Raw genomic sequence first — 23590 nt, forward strand, 5'->3', positions numbered from 1 at the left:
CTGCCTCCCTAATAACACTGTCCCAATAGCTGGCCGTGCATGCCAATATCTCGGTGTTATTATATAACATGGGGTGACCAGTATCCAAGCAATGTTCGGCAATAGCAGATCTACTTGGTTGCTGAAACCGTGTGTGCCGTTTACGCTCAGTACAATGGTCCTCCACGTTCCTGATAGTTTGACCAATATATGCCATGCCGCAGCTACAAGGAATACGATATACACCAGCCATACGCAGTCCAAGAGTGCCAACCATCACGGATAAAATACAGAGAGGCTGGGAGTTTGCCAAGGTCAGTGTACGTTTCGGACAGATCGACAAACATCAGCTGATTAATCTTCATCTCTATCAGGATAACGAGGAGATGCTTCGAATTTTACACTGAACATAAGAAGCACCGTTCACAACTTTATTCTCCCCCCTCTCCGCCCCTCCCTCCCCAACAACAGAATTCGACGGATTAAAACATCTACCAACGTATGGTGACTTACAGCTAGCATCTGGCACAGCGATTCATTGGCCTCGACAGTGGTAGTGCTGTAGTGATACCAAACGTAGTCCAAATATATCCTCAACAGCTGTGTGTTGCAGGCGGATATAACACGAGAGCTTGTGATCCCATGTACTCACTGATAACAGACACCAACCTGCCACTGAATAATATTTTGCAACATTTTATGTCACCGTCCCAGAAATGTTTACTCACTGCCTCCCCATCTCACCGCGCCTTCCCAAAATATCGCTCCCTGCCGATATGGCTCACTGGCGTGATGCAACGCAGCAGCGAGCTTGCGTGGCTGGCGGCTGGACAGAGCGCGTGCGGAGACGACAGCGGCCTTCGTGTCGCTGCAGGCTGATTAGCGACCAGCTGCCTATCTATTGTACACAGCGCTCCACAAGAGGACCTCTCCATCACGGACAACTTGCAACACTCTCAACGAACATAGCGATAGATACCGTTCGGCTGCACCGCGTTTATGACAGTTAATATTAGCAGATAACAAGTTCCTACGTTACATCATTTTTAACGTACATCAATGGCTTACCGGAATATCCGGCGATTTTCTTAGTCATTCATTGTGTCTGATCACTACTGTTTTCACTATTGAGAAGAAACAATAACTTATTCACAAGCGCTAAAAACAGTATGAAACATTAAGAATAATAAATTGAAGCCGGCCGGTGTGGCCGTGCGGTTCTAGGCGCTTCAGTCTGGAACCGCGTGACCGCGTGACGGTCGCAGGTTCGAATCCTGCCTCGGGCATGGATGTCTGTAATGTCCTTAGGTTAGTTAGGTTTAAGTAGTTCTAAATTCTAGGGGACTGATGGACTGATGACCACAGATGTTAAGTCCCATAGCGCTCAGAGCCATTTGAACCATTTGAATAAATTGAAAATACAACATATGGAAGTAGTTTCTGATTAGGTTTTGCATCTTTTTCTATCTCAGAGCTTGTCCCTCCATTTTCTATTTCTATCTCCATGTGCCGCAATCTCGTGCATGGTGAGGGTGGAGACCCTCTTTCTTTAGGTCTACATGGAGGGGTCTAACATATGTTACCTCGATCTTGCAATAGGTCTTTAATCATCGACTTGCAACGACAACCAGTGTTCAGCTCCATCTACTCGATCCGTATCCCTCTCCCGCATAAACGATGGTTGTCACTCCGTCCCTCCCTCATATTTCATCAATTTTTTAGGTCAGTAAGGCCAGATATCCACCGAATCATTTTGGTTTCCATAACTGCAATACGATGTTTACTTCTTTTATTGTGGCCCAATGTCCTGCACAGAACAATGTAACTGGTCTGATTGCAGAGCAATATACCGGGTGATCAAAAAGTCACTATAAATTTGATAACTGAATAAATCACGGAATAATGTAGATAGAGAGGTACAAATTGACACACATGCTTGGAATGACATGGGGTTTTATTAGATCCAAAGAAATACAAAAGTTCAAAAAATGTCCGACAGATGGCGCTTCATCAGATCAGAATAGCAATAATCAGCATAACAAAGTAAGACAAAGTAAAGATAATGTTCTGTACAGGAAATGCTTAATATGTCCACCACCATTCCTCAACAATAGCTGTAGTCAAGGAATAATGTTGTGAACAGCACTGTAAAGCATGTCCGGAGTTATGATGAGGCATTGGCGTCGGATGTAGTCTTTCAGCATCCCTAGAGATGTCGGTCGATTACGATACACTTGCGACTTCAGGTAACCCCAAATCCAATAGTCACACGGACTGAGGTCTGGGGACCTGGGAGGCCAAGCATGATTAAAATGGCGGCTGAGCACACGATCATCACCAAACGACGTGCGCAAGAGATCTTTCACGCGTCTAGCAATATGGGATGGTTCTAATAAAACCCCATGTCATACTAAGCATGTGTGTCAATTTTTACCTCTGTATCTACATTATTCCGTGGTTTATTAAGTTTTCAAATTTATATTGACTTTTTGATCACCCGGTATTTTCGACATGAGACGTCCGGTATCTTGTTACCACAAAGTGCGCCAATCATTGCCCGCCTTTTTAGCGCTGTATTTCTAATGCTGTGTGTCATTTGGCGAGCGAGTGAGCCGTCGTCAGCTATTTTTGAGCCAAGGTATGACCTGTCGGCAGCGTTTTTTGAGAAAAGGTACTTCATAATATCTTTGGTAGACCTATACCATCTCTAATGGCTGATTTAAATCACAGAAGTGGTACAGGAAATGGGCGACAGACTTAGAGCTTAATTCTATCCAAATAGCAATTCATAATATTGCATAATATCGTGTAGGGCCCCCGAGAGCACAAAGAAGTGCTGCAATATGACGTGGCATGGACTCGAGTAATGTCTGACGTACTGCTGGAGGGAACTGACACCATGAATCCTGCACGGCTGTCCATAAATCCGTAAGAGTACGAGGAGGTGGAGATCTCTTTCTGAACAGCACGTTGCAAGACATCCCAGATATGCTCAACAATGTTCCTGTCTGGGGAGTTTGGTGGCTAGCGGATGTGTTTAAACTCAGAAGAGTGTTCCTGGAGCCACTCTGTGGCAATTCTGAACGTGTGGGGTGTTGCATTGTCCTGCTCGAATTTCCCAAGTCAGTCGGAATGCACAATGGATATGAATGGACGCAGGTGATCAGACAGGATACTTATGTACGTGTCGCCTCACAGAATCGTCTCTAGATGTATCAGAGGTTCATCACACCAACTGCACACGCTCCACAACATTACAGAGCCTTCACCAGCTTGAACAGTCCCCTGCTGACATGGGGGTTCGTGAATTCATACGGTTGCCTCCATACCCGTACACGTCCATCCGCTCGATACAATTTGAAACGAGACTCGTCTGACCAGGCAACATGTTTCCAGTCATCAACAGTTGAATGTCGGTGCTGACGGGGCCAGGCGAAACGTAAAGCTTTGTGCCATGCAGTCAACAAGGTACACGATTGGGCCTTCGGCTCCGAAAGCCCATATGGATGATGTTTTGTTGAATGGTTCGCACACTGACGCTTGTTGATGGCCCAGCACTGGAACCTGCAGCAATTTGCGGGAAGGTTGCTCTTCTGTCACGCTGAACGATTCTCTTCAGTGGTCGTTGGTCCCGTTCTTGCAGGATCTTTTTCCGGCCGCAGCGATGTCTGAGATTTGATGTTTTACTGGATTCCTGATATTCACGGTACATGGTGAAATGGTCGTACGGGAAAATCCCCAATTCATCGCTACCTCGGAGATGCTGCGTCCCATCGCTCTTGTGCCGACTATACCATCTCGGTCAAACTCACTAAAATCGTGATAATCTGCCATTTTAGCAGCAGTAACCGATCTAACAAAAGCGCAGACACTTGTTGTCTTATATAGGCGTTTCCGACAGCAGCGCTGTTTTATGTCTGTTTACATATCTCTGTATTTGAATACGCATGCCTCTATCAGTTTCTTTGGCACTTCAGGGTAATATTAACGGCGGAGTACAAGCTGACCTGTGCTGAACACACATTAATAGCACGAAGCACGCTCGAGTGTATTGTAAACACCGGGGTGGTTGATTGTTTCTACTGCGTGCTGGTGGCGGTAGCTGTTCTCACGGTCATGAGCTGTAGCAAGCTGCAAGCAGCAGTTTCTCACTATGCTCGTGTTTCGTCTTCTGTGCACAATGGTCTACTTCTGCATACTTGGGATCCCTACATTTGCGCGCTGTACACAGGACACACTGACACTGTACAAAATTATCAGAGCTGCTGAAAACATCAGAGTTCGTCATTGTCATGTACGTTTTCGGGTTAGAAATCCTTATCTTTTCCGAAATCAAGCAGTTTAAAGCTGATCACACAATGTCCTTCGAGGTCATCCTACCCCTTTACCGTTTGGTCTGTAGACATAGGTTTTTATAGACATCCGGCTTTGACCCATACATACGAGTAGTAGATTGTCATGTCATTCGTTTCTACATTGTTGTATCTTTTCTAACATTATTGGAACCTGCAGTTCCTGTGTATTCTTATTGTTTCTCTTATAATCTAAATTGTATCCTGTCTAAGATCTCAGAAGTCTCATTTCTGCAGCTTCAGTTCTGTGTCACTGTTTGAACGTTAAAGCATTAAAGGTACAGTCATCGAATTATAGAATTTAAGTATTGCCTATTACCTGGTTTTGTTCAGTAGTGTTTACTTAATCGTACGTAAAAACTTTTGTAGTTTCTTTTCAGTATCATTATTGTGATCGTAAGAGGTATTACAACCCGGGCACTTGAAAATGTGAACTTCTTCCAATACGTTTTTCTCTATTATGATTTTAGCTATAAGATGTTCTTTTCCACAAAAGGTCTCAACTTGAGTTTCCTTTGTGAATATCGTTAAATTGCATTGCTTTGCCATTGTATGTAAGGACCGTACAGCTCAATGTAGGTTGTCTTCCCTGTTTGCTAGTATGGCCACCTGCAAAAAGGAGACAGTTAATTACTGTACATCTTGGTGGGTAGGGATCTTCCATTTCGTTTTGCCATTTGTTGACCAAACATTCAGTTTCCGGACAAACGAGATCCATACTAACGTTTCTCAGAGTGATGAACCGTGTTACTCCAGGAGTAAGTTTTGCGGATGATAGACCTGCAATGACAGTTTTGCATAGAAAATATGCACACAATAACATCCTCATATGAAACTATACGGTTCCAGAAACCTTTTCAGGTCTCGAACATCTACGATTTACATATGCAGACTGCTGTGACTTACATATGCAGACTGAAGCGACAAATGAAAATATGTACCAAGGACGCGATTAGAACTCGGATCTTCTGCGTACTAGGCGGAAGCGCCTATCACTACGCCACCCTCGCACATTGGCTCCGCACACCTCCGATTGCTCCATTGTTGCCCGTCATAGCTAGTATTTGTCTCTACCGCTCGTCGCAACCGTATAATGGCTTCCTTGATAACGCTTTGTAACTTTTATTTTAACTGATACTCAGCCACATGTGAAACCTGACATTGAGTATCAATGCTCTCTTTCACTCTGATTGCTTAATATTAATTTTTTGTCTGTAAATCTTACATGCAAAATACATTTCAACTAATATGGCAGATACGGGTGCTTCCCTTTGTTGTTGTTGTTGTTTTTGTGGTAGGGCCATTCCCCTTCACCTGACTTCCCACGATAAGCTTTGACTGAGAGGTGTTCAAACGGACAGTTTGATTCATGCCTGTACGTGGGATCGAGACAGAGGGTTCCGAGGCCACTCAATAGAGTGTCACCTTCTCTGGTTTCTCCTTGTTGAAGAGTGGGGGAGGCGGGCGAGGAGTACCACCACACATTCTCCCCACTGTGGAAACTACATTGTCAGTCGCTTTTCGCGTTTATTTCGAACATGTGCTTAGAAACACATGCCACAGTGGGAAAATCACTCACCCATAATCCAGCATAACAGTCCCTGAGGACACCCAATTTAGAAGGGTTATAGAAAGATCAGACACAGGCCTCTTCCCCAGATAACAACTCTGGTGTCCACAGTAGACAAACGGATCAGTTCCCCTGGGTGCACAAAGGAATGATTTGTTACAAAGTCATTTCAGAGGAAGAAAATGTCGTACCATCTTCAATAAGATCACGCCTAGTAAACCACTGTGGTGTTGAAATCAACCTTCAGGTTGAGGACAGCTTTAGCTTATGCTGGCAATACAGGGACCACCAGCAGTGAAACGTAACTTGTATTCTCTTTTGATTACGTTTGATTTTGCAGATAAGCCATGGTAGTTGTTGTGATTGATGTCACACGGTGTTTGGCTGTTTGCAGTGTAAACTACCGGAGCGGAGATGTCTTGTAAGGGCAGCAGCTGCCGGTGCCGCGTAAAGGTGGTGGACGGGGGGTTCGCGACTCAGCTGTCGCAGCACGTGGACGAGCCAGTGGACGGAAACCCTCTGTGGAGCGCGCGCTTTCTTGCCACGCACCCTGAAGCCATCGTGCAGACGCACCTCGACTTCCTGCGTGGTGAGTTTCCTACTGTCTCGCCCACTGTATTCATTTTAAGAGTTGCACATCTGTACATCTTTAGTGGCGTTAACAGCGCTGTAGAAGTCTTATAAAGAGCATATATATATATATATATATATATCACAGGTTCCTTAGATCAAAACAAGACAAAATGTCCAGGAAACATCGGCTCTGAAATATTCAATGGGAGAGATACATTTCACACTAGCAAAGATCACCAAGGGCACATAGCTCTTATGTATGCTTTTTAGTATTTATGTTCACTGGATAATTCTTCCTTGTTTTGTTCCATACTACCTCCTCCCAAAGTATGGAAAGCAAAGAGCTTACAGTAGAAGAAATATGTTTCACAGCATCGAATAAGCCCTTAACGTATGCATTCTAGAATCCATGTTTACTAGATACTTTTGGCACATCTTTGAATTTGCAACACCACAGCTGTTCTGCAGGGTACACATTTCACAAGTTTTTGTAGGTTTCCGGAGATCATTTCTTTCTGATCATGCAAGGAATACCATATGTCTACTCGCTAGTCACACAAATGCCATAAAATACTGACTGACACCATAAAATACTGACTGTGTCCCATAAGGTTCAGGATCAGTCGAGTTTGGTAGCCAAGATATCAAAGTAAGTTAATTATCATGGTTCAAATGGCTCTGAGCACTATGGAACTTAACATCTATGGTCATCAGTCCCCTAGAACTTAGAACTACTTAAACCTAACTAACCTAAGGACAGCACACAACACCCAGTCATCACGAGGCAGAGAAAATCCCTGACCCCGCAGGGAATCGAACCCGGGAACCCGGGCGTGGGAAGCGAGAACGCTACCGCACGACCACGAGCTGCGAACTTAATTATCATGTTCCTCAAACCAAGATAATGCGATTCTGGCCATATGAGATGGACCACTATGATGCTGAAAGATGTTACCCCGTTGGAGACGACATCAAGCATGAAATAATCCAAGTGATCTGCAGTTGTCATGGTGTTTTCCATTGCTACTACAGGTCTCATGGAAGCCTGGATGAATGTCCCCATAGCATAATAATGCAAAAACCGGTCAGCGTTCGTGGCGCAGTGCATGATCGGAGATCTGATGTAACAAAAATCGTGATTCATAAAACCAGATGACTCATTTCCATAGATTCACAGTCAAATCTCGATGACACAATGTTCTGACTTGCCTTTCGATTTTTCACGTTTCTTGGATACTTTTGTCTAAAGTATGAACGCTAAAATTAATATACATTATTGTCAGTAGCGGAGTAACCTTCATTCTATGCCACTTTGTTAGCGGAGATTGCATACATTCAGGGGCCAACTTGATTGATTTATGACAACCCCCTTCACCTATCGTTCTGCTAAGTGATAGGTGACCCCTGAGGATTTATTTATGATCTCCTCAGGATAATACATCCTTTCGAGAAAGCCTCCTCTTCCCAACCCGAAAATTGGCAGGAAGAGCACTCAGTCTGTGCTGGAGAGCAATGATCTCAATATACGAAATTGTAGCTAATGTCAGTTACATAGCAAAGGATATACTTTTTATTTACAAAGTTCAATTCACGGGGGGTGGATCCCTCTTGCTCATCATTCCCTGATGTTTCAGAAGATGCAGGTCTTGTAAAATTCTTTGAAAAGAAGTAATTAAATGGATCACTTTTTTCCGATTGTGCAAGGAATACTGCCAAGAAACATTCACCACACGTAATTACACTGTCATAGGTCACGCTAAACATATCTGGGGAAAAAACTCCCAATCACATCACTGACTGCTGTATCAAAAACACCACACCATGTGTGCCATCAGTCATGGCCTGGTGGGGAACTACACTAATCCTCCACAAACAAAGCATCAGGTAGTGGCATCCCTTTGAAATCTGATACCAGACTAACCTCCTGCCTGTCTCTCTCCGTCCCTCTCTGTCTCAAGTTTTTACCTCCTGTTTTTGTGAACCAGTGTAAGCAAACACATACAGACCAAGATGTTCCCACCTCTCATCCTCCCTTCCATCCTCCTCCACTACTCTCATCACTACCTCAGTACATCCCTTTGTTCTCACGCTTCCACTGCTATGGAACACAGATCTTCGAGAAGATGTAGGGAGTGTCTGTCATGTGCCACAATATCTCCTATTTTGTCCTAAACAATGTGGTGGATATCAGGTAAACCCCCAGCTATGGATGTCTAGGAAATGTTCTCTCACTCGGTCAGATTGATTGACTAATTAATTAAATCAATACCCTTTGTGTGCAGCCAGTTTTTCTCTTGGATACTACTGGTGGATAGTAGGACTGCTATATTTGGTGGGATTTGATCCTGCAACTGCACAGTTTCCAAACCATACTCTCCCCTCTTCCGCATTTTTTTTTCTGTTGCTCCCTATTGGTGGATACTGGGATAGTTAGGTCATCTGGGAGGAAGTTCATTATGTCATAGTTTCAGCTCAATTGCATCCTATGATCTTATACAATCTGTGGAGGGGTTGGATTGGTGTGTGTCCTCACAAAACTACTAAAGGAAACATTAAATTTATTAGTCGGAAATTTTAGATTGCGATTGGGTTTTTAAGGCACTACATAATTCCTAAGTTGGCCCTCTCAGCTACACCAGGACAAAGAAGGAAGAGGAAGGGCCTACTGTGTGATAGGACAGTAACAACAACACATACCACTGCAAGACAAAGTTCTCTGCGATGTACTGAGAAACATGAAACATGACACACTTAAACCACGATCCAATCCATTGCAGTAGTTGTCATGGTTAGATGTAGGAGTTTGCTGAAACACTGAGACATCCCACTCGCTCATACCTCGATGTCCACACACAGCGTCTCAGGCCAGAGAGTCGTGCAGCCCTAGTTGCTGCCAAGTACATGCGTCTCAATGGTCTTGCCCTGGCAGCTGCTGGACTCAGCCCTCTGAAGAGGACTGCCTGGCGATAGAGGGCGTCCGGGAACGTTTGGAGTGGTAGCAATCAGATGTTATCAATACCTCCAGCGTCATCGCTTTTCAGTGATCGATATCGAATCTTCTCAAATATCCATGTAAAAATCGGAGAATAAGAGCAACATACGCGATCACAGAGGCTGCCCAACACATACTGACTATTAGTTCGCTATTCACCCTCCTAAACTGTGACGCAGTTGTACCCCACCTGACCACTTTGTGGGGCTTGCACCTTGAGCCAGATATGTCAGTCCATTCTGGTCACCAGCTATTTCTGCCACGTGCACCGCACGCCAAACGGTGTCGTTGCAGCAAACCAGCCACAGATTCATCAATGTAATTCTAATTAAATATTACGATTGGAGCCCTAATCTGGTGACATTCGCCAATGAGCAAAGTATAGGAAATACCTCCTCCTGACGGCTGTGCCTCTGGGACGAATGTCATTTTGAAATATCAATTTCTATATCCTTCGTATGACTGCACAAAATTTTCCACAAAAAATCTTTCATGCTCCTCATGGCTATTGATGCATTAAAATCTCAGTTTTCCATGTCAAATCCATACCTCCTGTAAGACCCTACATAGTCATTTACTGTGCACATGCTGGAACACTGACCACAGTAGCTTTAAAGCCCAAACATTATTGAACGAAAATCCGCGTTAGATGGAAATGGTTCCTTTGTTTTTCTTGCGAGTGGTACTTTCATATCTTACGAATAGAGAGGTAATCATCTCATAAGCACGGCTACGAAAAACGTGATCGCGACGACCATGTTATTGTGATTCTGCATAAAAACCGGTCTTGGTTCGACAGGCAAACACAAGTATCTTAAAATACTAAACGCTCTTTATAAATCGAGGTGTAGTATTGCTTCTGAGTGAAGTGGTCTTCCACACAAATACCGCAACATTTAATATAGACAGTTATCACAAGGTGTGTATTAACAGACCGAAAGTGTGGGTGCACATCGTCAATGGTGCAAGCTCATAATAAAATCACCCTTCTTATCCAATTTGGAAAGTGATTCGGCTAAGGAACGTTGTATTAAGCCGATCTTTGCAACTCCCTCATGCCACTACCAGGTATTTCCCAGCCTAACAAATAGTATTTGTAACACATTCTATCTCGATACCATGTAGACAGTATTAGAAAGAGTCTGCGTTATATCTACGGTGTTACAGGTGAGGGAGGATGATGGTTAACTGAGAATGATCACTCACAGTAGATGATGTGCTGTGTGAGGAATCACTTAAAAAATGCAACGCTAGATTGGAGTCGTGAGAAATGTACAAAATCCTTGACTAATACACTGGCTTTTCAGATCTATAACGTTACACTTTCTGGTAGAAATTCTACCTGTGATTTGGAATCAAGTCTCTCCATTCAACCCCATATTTGCATTGGATCCTATGGACATATCTTTAAATGATTACAGCTACTGATGAATCATATTCGGGGACCTCTCACATCTCGAAACAAGTCACTTTTTTCGAACCTATCTGCGAAGGATCCCAAACAGAAAAACTCCAGCATTGTTTTAAACAGTCTCTGTGCATTTTCTAACTGCTTCTCAGTCTCTGCCACGCCCTCCCTACAGATTTATCCATGTGATCATTCCAGTTTAAGTCAGAACTGAGCGCAAGGTCAAGAGCACTATATCTATCTCCTTCTGCTTCCCGTGCAGAGACAGAGTGAGCTGAGTTAATGCGACAGGACCGTGGTTTGACCACTCGGTGGAAATGGGAACATGTTGTCATAGCTCCGCCAATGTGGTACAGTGTGTGAGGCCAGCGCCAAATGAAACTTTCTCTTGCAACATGAAGTAGCAGAAAACAGTACAAGCAGTTATCATGGTGTTTCTTATAGGGAAACTTACGAAGACTTCGCATCATACAGAAACTGGAAGAAGGACGAGTATTTTTCTACTGAATTGCGGTGCATTTCCAAATTACAGACAGGTACCACAGTCCAAAAGAGATCTGCATCTCTCAGGGTGCACTCGCGTCTGTCACCCAAATATTCTCACCTTACTCATTATTTTGAACCATGAGACAGAAAAAAAACTATGAACTATAAATCTTCACTATTGCTACCAAATATAGAACTTGATAAGATATTACGGCATTCCACTCTTCCGATACAGCGAAAAGAAATACCTTCTGGGTGCTGACAGCGAGCATATATGGCTATCGAATTAAATACACTGGTATTGTCCATTGCAGGAGGTGGCCAATGATTGCACAGACCAGTGTAAAGTCCTGTCACCCATACTGTAGGAAGACCATAGCCCACAGACTTACAATTGCAAGAGAGGGTCCCTGTGTTGTTCTTTCATAAGCAGTTTGATACATTGTTTTTCGCTTTTCCAAGCAGTGTTTGACTACAGCTTTGTACAATACCATACATTTTGGTTTTCCACCACGACTTCGAGGTCTGAGTGAGGTGCTAAACCGACATTATTTCATTTGGATCCATTGGCTCTCGCAGAAAGCTGGACATGGTGTTAACTATGTTCTTCTCACAACACACATGATAGTTGAAATACAAGACAAATTCAGTGTTTCTTATTGACAAAAATATGGAGGACATCGCAACATATCGAAACTGGAAGAGTTTGCGACATTGTGGAACGTTTCTAAACAGCTGTTTGAAGGTGATGACATTTACATTTAATCTCATCTTTCACAGTGATGGGGCAACAGACATCTAGCTCTTCCATTTCAAAGAAACCAAAGAGCACTGATTCCTCACACTGCAGCTATGTACGTGATTACTGTTTTGGTGCTGGCTACCTCCAGAAGACGTTGCTTCCACCAAGACTCTATCATTCTCAAACAAGTGATGTCAGTCAATCATGACATGGGAAGCCAACGATGTACCAGTGAACAGATGGGATGGAGAAGACACTGTCGATATGGGACAATTAACTGTAATAAGCACCACAGTTGACGGTGTGATCAATTTTAGCAATTTTAGCAGTTTTTCCATAATTTGAATGCCGACCAGTCACACAGCAGAATGCTTCCCAATTTCTGCCTCGTCACTAAACCAATCCTCCACTACTTTGCGTATACCATACACTAGATTGCGAATGTAGAGAGATGACTCTGCAGTACGTCCATTCATGGTTAATTCTCGGACACATACACCAAAGAATACCAGACAGCACCCAATATCGATGCAGCTAGGTTGTTCAGCTAGGTTTTTCTAGCATTTCGATCATAGTGTAGGAAATTAGGAAATATGATTACGATTGCCCATCTTTTCCTATGTAGATGGGAGACACAGAATATTCTCTCATTAATAGGATTAAGTTGGAGATTAAAATATCTCCCTGCATTGTCTTTGACCAACCATCCCTGCAACACTGCCGCCAATTTAATTTGCAACTTTCCAGAAGTAGGAGGGTACTATACGCTCTACATTCCATGTCTCATGAAGGAACAGAGCGAGTTGAGTCGGTAATTGCTATTCATCAAAGACTGTTCTGAACAAACCTTACTGACAGCACACATCCAAGTGTACAAGATCTCTGCAGATGCATGTATGTTGAGGTGGTTAACAACCCATAATGGTGTATAGTAGCCGGCCGGAGTGGCCGTGCGGTTCTAGGCGCTACAGTCTGGAGCCGAGCGACCGCTACGGTCGCAGGTTCGAATCCTGCCTCGGGCATGGATGTGTGTGATGTCCTTAGGTTAGTTAGGTTTAATTAGTTCTAAGTTCTAGGCGACTGATGACCTCAGAAGTTAAGTCGCATAGTGCTCAGAGCCATTTGAACCATTTGTATAGCAGATATTAGACCATTGTGGCGATATAACGGGTGGCTAAGAAGAAATGTGTGATTTATTCATGATGGAGCTCCAGATGGATGGAGTTTGAAGCGTTTTACGCAAATCACCTGACCTATCAATTCTAAAGTATTGTCCTAGTGACTGGGCTCAGTGCCAAGAAGGTATTGGCAAGAGCGAAATGATCATAGAACATAAACACATGCGTTCATAAGGCTACACAGTGAAATGTAGCAAATTGCCATCTTGCATTGAAAGTGTAGCTTGCTGTGGTGCCAGGAGGAGAGCAGATTTTGGTTCTCATGCTTGCACATCTGATGCTGGCTACTGGTCTGAGTTAGCCATGTACTTGACTAATGCTGTTTGCAGTACGTTACACATATTTTCTATGAATATGAAGAAATACGATTAAATATTAATTGATCTTTTTTCATAGTTAGTATACCAAATTGAATGGATAACACAGTCACACTGTTAAAATTTCAAATCAATAACTTCAATACTTTTGGAGATATAAATTATTGCCTATAACACACAATAACTGTGTTACAGATATAGGCATTGATATTTCAACTTGAGATTCGTCCAAGAGCCACAGTCATCAGGAGGAGGTATTTCTGACACTTTGCTCATTGTCGAATGTCACCATCTTGGGGCTGCAATCGTAATATTTAATTGTAATTACATTCGGTGCGAGGTGCATGTGACAGAGGTAGCCAGTGACTGAATGAGGTGACATTTCTGGCTTAAGGTGCAAGCTGTCGCAAAGGCCCACAAACTGGTCAGGTAGGGAACAACTGTGTCGCAATCTAGGAGGGTGAATAGCGAACTAATAATATATATTGGGAACCTTTGTGACCATGTGTATTGTGAGTATTCTTCAATTTTTGCATGGCTATTTGAGAAGATTCAGTATCCATCACTGACAAGTGATGGCGCTGGAGGTATTGATAAGATCCAATTACTACCACTCCAAACATACCCGGACACTGTCTATGGCCAAGTGGTCCTCTCCAGTGGACCGAGGCCAGCTGCTGCAGACAGAGAAAGGGACAGAGCTGGAGAGAGAGATGCAGGAGGTAAGTCTGGTATCAAATTTCAATGGGATGCCACTACCCGATGCTTTGTTTGTGGAGGATTAGTGCAATCCCACAGCTGCAGCAGTTCATGACCGATGGCATACACAGTGTGGTGCAATTGACGCAGCAGTCAGTGATGTGACTCTATGACAGTGTAATTACGTATGGCGAGTGTTTCTTGGCAATATTTCTTGAACGATCGGAAAAAAGCGATCTATTTAATTACTTCTTTTTGAAGTATTTTACAAGACCTGGATCTTCTGAAACAGCACAGAATGATGAGCAAGAGAGATCCAACCCCTGTTAATTGAACTTTGTAAATAAACAGTATATCCTTTGCTATGTAATTAACATTGACTTCAATGTCATATCCCGAGATCTTGCCTCTCCAGCACAGAGTCCTCAACCTGCCAATTTCCAGGTTGGGGAGAGGAGGGGGACTTGTCGGGGGATTTGAGGCGAAGCCTGAGAGTTTCCCAGAGGGAACAGTGTTAATTAATTGATCAATTTAAATAGGTAGTCAGCTAATTTGATATCGAAAGTACGCTTGTATAGGCGATTTGGGGGGTGGGGGTGGGGGAGAGGCTTGGAGGTTTCCAGAGGGATGCAGGAGGTGGAGGGGGAGGATGGATTATCCCAGGGGATCATAAATAAACCCTCAGGGATCACAGACCACTTAGTAGAACAATAGCTTAAGGGCTGATGGAAGGGGTAATAAGTCAATCAAGTGGCTTATAACGAAAGTTACCCCACTACTGACAATAACGCATATTAATTTTAGCGTTCTTATTTTACTCAAAAGTTTCCAAGAAATGTGCCGAAATTGAATGGCAAGGTGGAGCACGGTGACATCGGGAGTGAACCGTGACGTAATGAACTGTTGTAAACGGGTTTCTTCAAGGGCATCTCCAAGCCAGATGCCTTGTAGCGTCATTTGCGACATCAGTGGTGTCAAGAGGGAGCCGATTGGAGGGCAGGTTGGTAGTCTTCGTGTCCCCTGATGAGAACTGGTTCTGCCTCGGTGCCAGTGATGGCCATGCATTGGTTAGGAAGCCAGCGGTGGGCCTGCAGCCAACTTGTCTGCTTGCTAGACACACTGGACCTACACTTGGAGCTATGATCTGCGTTATAGTTTCGTATGACAACAGAAGCACTCTCATAGTTATTCCACACACCCTGACTCCAAAACTGTATGTCTGTATGGTGATTCGACCTGTTGTGCTGCCGTTCATGAACAGCATTCCAGAGGGTGTTTCCAAACAGGAAACGCTCGCCCACATACCCCTGTTGCTATCCAAGATGCTCTACAGAGTGTCTACATGTTACCCTGGACTGCTCGATCGAGCGCGTATGGCACATCATTGGACGACAACTCCAGCGTCCTCCACAAACAGCATTAACCGTCCCCATATTGACTGACGAAGTGCAACAGGCATTGAACTCCATCTCACAAACTGACATCCAGCCTTTACAACACAATGCATGCACGTTTGTATCCTTACATTCAACTTTCTGGTGATTACGCCGTTTATTAATGTACCAGCGTTTCAGTTTGCAACAGCTTATCTCGCGCTTACACTAACCTATGAATTCTCGATGTTAATCACATAAATCTGTTACCTAGGCAAATCTTTCCTCAAAATTTCATTACTCTACGTTTATTATTTTTTGGTGTTGTGATTTTTTTCTGTCAGTGTATATCACTTTTGCAGTTTGATTTCATCCGCATCATTATCAATGGACTCGTAAGTTTCTTTTCTGGTGATTATTTCTTGTTGTATTCAACAATTATCGATGGTTTGCTGTAAAACGGAAATAGCTGTGTTTTTGTTTTATTTCCAGAATTTAAATATAGCTCACCTGTGGAATACCAGTCATCTCACAAAAATGTTATAAACTCTTTTCTCTGTTGTTTCCTTTGTTGTTTAAACAAATGACAGATCATTTACACAGAGCATCAGCAGTAGCAGTTCGTGGTTACGTCAAGTTCCTCGAAGATTATACAGCCTATAGACTCCATAAACTCTTTAAGAATAAAACCGCGTTGTTTCTCAGTTTTTTTATCTGTTTGAGTTGACCACGTCCATACCGCAACTACAATGTCCATCGGCACCTCCACTCGCATAATCACGACAAAGTCGTTTTCAAGCAAATACCGTCAATCTAAATAATGTTTAGTTGTGTTCGTTCTCGTCACTTTTATAATGTGTAATCACTTTAATAGTTGTAATAACATACTGACATAGCTAAAAGTTACTGTATACCCAACCGCACAAATAGGGTTGTGTCACTGAGACATGTTTTGGTCGTTCCTCAAGTTCTGAGCTGAACTGCATGCTGGTTACAAGGCACTGGAAAATAACTTCAATTAGATACGCCTTCGTAGTCTAGGTTTCTAACATTTGCTTGCTAGACTGGAATAATATACTACGTAGTACATTTTGACGGCATACACACTAGATTGGCATTACCTTTTCCCTGAACAGTGAAATTGAATCATAGTCGATAAATAATTCCAGCAGATCGCAGCAGTTTAAAAAAAACAGTATCTTTTATGGGTTCCGAGCACCTATCAAGTAATATATATTCTTTTGAGTAGCGACTGGCTCGAAGAAACTTGACGTTTGTGTCTCAATTTCCTGTACGCTTGCTGGAAAGGCATAAACAGAGTTGTTCTTGAACTTAATGTGTTTCAACTTGCCAAGTGCACTTCACTGTTTGCCTTTACGTTCTAGTGTTGAGTTTTTGTTGTTAATAGAGTGTTATTAAAGAAAAAGAGAAGATCAGCGACGTAGCCCATCCATCTTGAATAGCAGCGATGAAACCGCTGATTTTCCATGTTATTTCATTTCATTTCATCACATCATGAGAAACTAAGGTCTCAGTCAGCATCCAGTTTTGTGACTAAGAACTGTACGCCATCACTTCCCTATTGATGTGCGAATACTGATTATGAATACTTCTTTCACCATGAAGATTTGAACTGGCTACCTCCATAACTATCCCAGAGCCTTTCAAAGGTTCTCGCCTGCATCAAATTAAACAGACATTTGATACAGTATGAGAGAAGAAAACAGAATTACTTGCGCACTGTTCAGATACATTTGTAAAAATGAAGATGAACCAGCTTTTTCTCTGTGGGGCATGCTTTGTATGAGGTTTTGCTACTTTTGGTTTGCAAAGCACGTATCACAATTTTACGAGTTCTTCGATTTCTTGAGTATAGCTAATCTTATAGCCACCAACCGGCCAACTGCCCGTGATGGTCTCACGTCAAAAGACTGCATATGATCGGTCGGCATAAGCCCTACACAGTTCCCTCATCGTTTAAGGCGAATAGAGGAACTGCTAGCACATTCCTCTTCTCTATTACGTTGCATGTGCGCTAGCGCTGCCGGTAGTGAGATGCATCAAAACAAAAAGTAAGATGACAGAGATACTAAAGTATCCTCATGACGACATAGACTAGAGCAGGTCAGGCATAACTTCTGAAAGTCTGCATCAAAACTGAGAAGTTGTGTTTTGCTCCAGACCAGTTGTCTCATGGCTTGATAAAGTCACCCCAAAGGTTATGGAAATTGGCAGGCTGCCCCCGGCTGAAAACTTGACAACGTAAGTAGATCACTGTGAGGTAATAAAAAGATGCTGTACTGAAATCTCGTGGACATGTCGCCTATGAAACAGCTAGAATGAAGAAAATTTCCTGGTGGGAATGTAGAAGAAAGCGCAGCCGGTATAGTTCCAAATTGGGTTGGATAGTTCATCGAAAACGTGTTTGAGATAGGTATTTAGTCTTAATTGTACCTTTTATTTGGAAACTGAACCAGTATCGTCTTTTTATGTAACGAAAGGCAGTTTAAATAATGTAAGACGTCGGAAACTGTGTCTTCTTGAAAACCATTTATTTTCTTTTCGACTAATAAGTAAAAATTAAAAATTTGTGTAGCTATCTTAAAGGATTTCTTTTGCATTAACGAATCACTGTCGTTTAGTTCTGAACCATTTTATTTTCCAAGTTACACTTCGAATATTCGGAGTTTCGTACACAATTTACTTAGACTATTTTTGTACAAAACAGTGATCATTATATCATATGCGTATTGTATGCATCAGTTCTCTGATGAGAAGTCTTAAATGAAGGATACCTTTCCAGATCATATACATCAGTTATCACGTCTGTCGCTTGTTCACTGTCGGCGAGGAATCCAAATGTCAGAAAAGTAAATCCGGTGGAGTTTGGAAAGTTATGTCGGGCTTAACACTGCCCACCAAAGGATGAAAACATACTTTTTCTTGTATAGTATCTTTTTTTCTTGTCAAATGATTACAATTTTTCGTGATGCAACCTGATTACATAATTTTTCACGACGTCGACCATAGCTGTAATTGTTCCTTCTAGTGCTGAAGCTGCAGCAGAGAATCATTTCCGCTATAATCTGTGAGCAACTTTTTTATCTCCCGATAATAAAATCAAAAAATTAAATAAAATGTGTGTGAAATCCTAAGGGACCAAACTACTGAGGTCATCAGTCCCTAGACTTACACACTACCTAAACTAGCTTATGCTAACACACACACCCATGCCCGAGGGAGGACTTGAACCTCCGGCGGGAGGGACCGAGCAATCAGTGACATGACGCCTCTAACCGCGCGGCCACGCCGCGCGGCGATAAAAGTCAAGGGTAGTGATAATCGAAAGCATTTATGAAAATTTGTGGAAATCTTTATCGCATAATGGTTATTAAAAGCTTAAACTTTCATTGGATTCGAAACTGATATTCAGCGTCAACATCAGTAAGAGACGTAATCCCCGCGGCACGAATTCTCTCACGTATTCGTTGTGACAAGGAAGCGAACAGACTCTGAACGTCGAGGAATTTCTTGCCACGGCTGAAACACAGCCACGCTGAGTCAGTTCCTGGAGATCGCTGGCTCGAGGCCAGTATGGAACGTCTTCCCATCGCGTCCCAGACGATGCTCTATTGAAGACAAATCAGGGAATTGGGCAAATCGGTCAAGTATCCACGTATTCTTCAAGGCATTTGTGATGTGAACTGAAGTATGAGTCTTGCATTGCCCTCCTGGAATATATCATTCGGTACCCTTTTAATGAAGAAGATGGCAACAGAATTTAACATTGTTGCTACGTAGTGGTATTTCTCCAACAGTTACAATATCAGGCTACGCCATACCCAGTAGCTCCTAGCTCCCTACACTATGATTCCAGAAGCTGAGCACATATGGATCTTGAAAATCGCTGCTTCGTTTGACCTTTCAGATAGCCGCCTGTAGACACGTTGGCGTCTATCTCACGTTGATGACGAGACTCAACACTGAACACAGCGTGCCCCAGTTAACTCTGGAACAACACCGCGTAGGTATCTGTTGTCTGCGGTGTGGTGTCGGAGTCAAATCGGGATCTCCTCCCAGCTTTCAGTAATCTGTTCCCATCTGTTACTCTGTCTGTACCCTCTACCCGGATTTCAGCTCTCCTCATGTTTATTCACCAGAGCCATTAGAATAGTCCTAAAGTCATCTCCTGGCGTAGTCCTTCAAGGACCACCAGTGCCTATTCTTTTTGCCACATTGTTGTCCTGTCCATTTCGTCACCAATTGTTCTCCAGACGCACTACAGCCAACTGCATGTGCAATCTGCCTATATGATGCTCCTAGACTGATGTGACAAAAGTCAGGGGATATATTCTAATGTCGTGTTGCTCGGCGTAGTGCAGTAATTCGACACTGCGTGGACTCAAGAGTCGCTGGACGTCCTCTGCAGAAATATTGAGCCATGCTGCCTCTACAGCCGTCCGTAATTGCGGAAGTATTGCCCGTGCAGGATTTTGTGCATGAACTGACTTCTCATTATGTCCCATAAATGTTCGACGGGACTCACTTCGGGTGATCTGGGTGGCCAAATCATTCTATCGAATTATCCACAATGTTGTTCAAACCAATCTCAAACGATTGCGGCCCAGTAGCACGGTGCATTGTCATCCATAAACATTCCATCGTTTTTGGGGGGACATAAAGTCCATGACTGGATGCAAGTCATCTATTCCAGTCAATGATCAGTTCAATTGGACCAGAGAATCCATTCAATTTCATGTAAACACAGCCCAAACTAATACAGAGTCGCCACCATATTGCACAGTGCCTTATTGACAACCTGGGTCCATGGCTTCGTAGGGTCTGCGCCACACTCGAACCCTGCCATCAGCTCTTACCAGCGAAAAGGACTCATTAGACCAGGCAACGGTTTACCAGTCGTCTAGGATTCAACCGATATGGTCACGAGCCCAGGAGAGGCGCTGCAGGCGACGTCGTGCTGTCAGCAAAGGCACTCGCGTCGATCGTCTGCTGCCATAGCCCATTAGTGCCACATCTCGCCGCACTGTCCAAACGAATACGTCCCACATTGATTTCTGCAGTTATTTCACGTAGTGTTGCTTGTCTGTTAGCATTAACAACTCCATGCAAATGCCTGTGATTTGGTGTTCTCGGCACACTCTTGACACAGATCTCGTAATACTGAATTCCCTAACGATTTCCGAAATGGAATGTCCCACGCGCCAAACTCCAGCTACCATTCCGCGTTCAGAGTCTGTTAATTCCCGTCGTGCGACCATAATCAGACGAAAACCTTTTCTCGTGAATCACCTGAGTGCAAACGACAGCTCCGCCAATGCGCTGCCCTTTCATACCTTGTGCACGTGCTACTACCGCCATCCGTATATGTGCGTATCGCTGTCCCATGACTTTTGTCGCCTCAGTGAAAGTCTCTCATGACATGCACGTTCTCTATGCATGTTGTGTTTGAACTCTTCACCTGAAAATTAACGGCGTATGTCCACAATAACCATTACGTACTCACAGCATTCTTAATCTGTAGGAACGGCTTTTCTCTGTACTGAAAATAACCTCGCACAAAGGTGAAATTTTAATCGACAACTCTAAGAGGCATGGAAATACTGGATTATCAGTCTGGTAGCGTTCGGTCCCGGTGTTCATAATGTAACTCTTTCCATTCTCGTCAGTGCATATAACTTGTTGGTTGCAAACTGAAGTCTCGAGACAAGCTTGCACAAATAAAATTTTGCACCCCTCATTTAAGCAGAAATTAATGTAACTGGTGCGGTATAAATGGAGATGTAGAAATTTAGAGTCCTCTTTTCTATGAAATCCTTTACTGTAACAAAATACAAAACTAGCGGACAGCAACTTTAAATCAGAGCACAAAACTGGGAAGATAAGGTGTCATCTCCGTTAGTCGGCCGTTACCCGGTATCCCTACAGTTCTGGTAAGCTATCAGCCGCCCATGAACGTCGAAGTCAAAGGTCCCGGGCACGACATCTCTGTTCACGGCCAAGTTTTATGAAACAGGAACACCAGTGTGGCAGTGGGGGGAAGGAGGGGCGAACAGAATCATGGGCCTGTCTTCAAAGCAGATTATGCACCAGAAAACACACGCGACGCCAAGATATATGTGCACAAGAGCGAAAGTGACTGTTGCTATGCACGAGTAACTACAGATAGCGAGGGTTCTCATGAGAGGGAAAGTTACTTATACGTTTGTCACAGAAAGTTACTGTTGCTATGCAAGGATAACTACAGATAGTGAGGATTCTCTGACCATCAGTTCATACTGACATCCCCATATGCTTCCTTGTTCAAGATTCCGCATTGCAGCAACCAAGCAACTAAGTAATCTACAGCTGTTTTTGTAATACCTTGCGATCGGACATTCCGCTGCTCTTGCAGTAACTGCGCTACAAGCGATTGGTGCGAGCAAGGCATTTGTAGCGAAATAGTCATAAAAACAACGCTGAACATAATCCTGTTTATTTGTATTCGCTCCCTGCAGTATGGTGTGTTTAATTGTTTGATACCTTCTTTTGTAAATCCTCAAACTAATCCAAATAACTGAGGGTAGATGGACTCTGAACTTTGATGCCCAACACGTGTACTACAGTACCCTTCACTCTGTAGACAGATACACGTTAACCCGAGAAAATGTAAGTCTCACGGACAAGCTTTTTGTCAGGAAGCAAATTAAAGCAGACAATGTAATCTGTACTGTTGCGACGCGCTCCCACAGCAAGCAATGTCCTCCAATAGATTCATTCCACTGGTCGCGCCGCCTGTGTATGCCTATCTTCAGAATGACCTCCGGGTGAGACTAGCTGAATATTTGATCATCATCATCATCAGCCAATTCAATCATTAAGTGATGTGGCCTCTTCGAGTCGTGGTTTCAGGTAGGCTTTCAGCAGTCTTCTCCAAGTGGGACGGTCTTGGGCAGTTCTCTGCCAGGTGTTACCAGCGATCTTCTTGATGGCTTTGTCCCATCTGTCTGGTGGTCTTCCTCTAGGCCTCCGGTGCTCTGTCGGACTCCACTCCAGTACTAGCTTCGTCCATCTGTTGTCTTTTCTTCTTGCGACGTGGCTAGCCCACTGCCATTTCAAGGAACCTACTCTCTCTAAGATGTCATTAACCTTCGTCACAGACCGGATGTCATCTGCCCTTTTCCTGTCCTTTCTTGTATAGCCCAGCATTGATCTCTCCATGGCTCTCTGTGCTATCCTAAGTTTCCCTTTTGTAAATGAGTTCAGTGTCCATGTCTCGCAGCCATACGTCATCACAGGAAGAATGCATTGATCAAATACTGCTTTCTTCAAATTTACTGGCATTTTTGATCTGAATACTTTTGAATTCTTCCCAAATGCTTGCCAGCCAAGTTTGATGCGTCGATAGATTTCTGGCCTTATGTCTCCCTTCATATTTATAATCTGGCCAAGGTAGACATATTCATTGATCTCTTCTAGTAGACTGTCCTTGACCTTCACATCTCCAGCTGGCACCCATTTGTTGGACATTACTTTTGTTTTGGAAAGGTTCATGTTCAAGCCAACCAGCTGACATTCCGATGCAAGATCTGTAACTAAGTTTTGGGGCTCTGCGAAGTCTTTGGCCAGTAAGGCAATATCATCAGCAAATCTCAAGTTGGTAAGCCTTCTTCCATTAACTCTAATTCCCTTATCTTTCCACCTCAACTTTGACATAACCATTTCCAATACAGCAGAGGTTTTGGGGAGATGGGATCGCCTTGCTTGACACCCCTCATGATGCGGAATTCTTGAGTTGATTCGCCGATGTTAACATAAGCTGAAGAATTCTCGTAGATTTTCCTGAGCACTTCAATGTATGCTCAGGAAAATCTACGAGAATTCTTCAGCTTATGTTAACATCGGCGAATCAACTCAAGAATTC

At 43.3% G+C, this 23590-nt stretch overlaps 1 protein-coding gene across 1 annotated transcript in view; it reads left to right on the forward strand.

Moving 5' to 3' along the window:
- LOC124595637 (homocysteine S-methyltransferase YbgG-like) overlaps window positions 1–23590 on the forward strand; it is an 84703-nt gene that overhangs the window by 13639 nt on the left and 47474 nt on the right. The window contains exon 2 of the mRNA XM_047134465.1: window positions 6296–6490. Coding sequence (XP_046990421.1) covers window positions 6316–6490 — 175 coding nt within the window. The 5' untranslated portion in view covers window positions 6296–6315. The remainder of the gene's footprint in view (window positions 1–6295; window positions 6491–23590) is intronic.

This window comes from Schistocerca americana, chromosome 2 (assembly GCF_021461395.2).
Source record: "Schistocerca americana isolate TAMUIC-IGC-003095 chromosome 2, iqSchAmer2.1, whole genome shotgun sequence".
Taxonomy (NCBI): domain Eukaryota; kingdom Metazoa; phylum Arthropoda; class Insecta; order Orthoptera; family Acrididae; genus Schistocerca; species Schistocerca americana.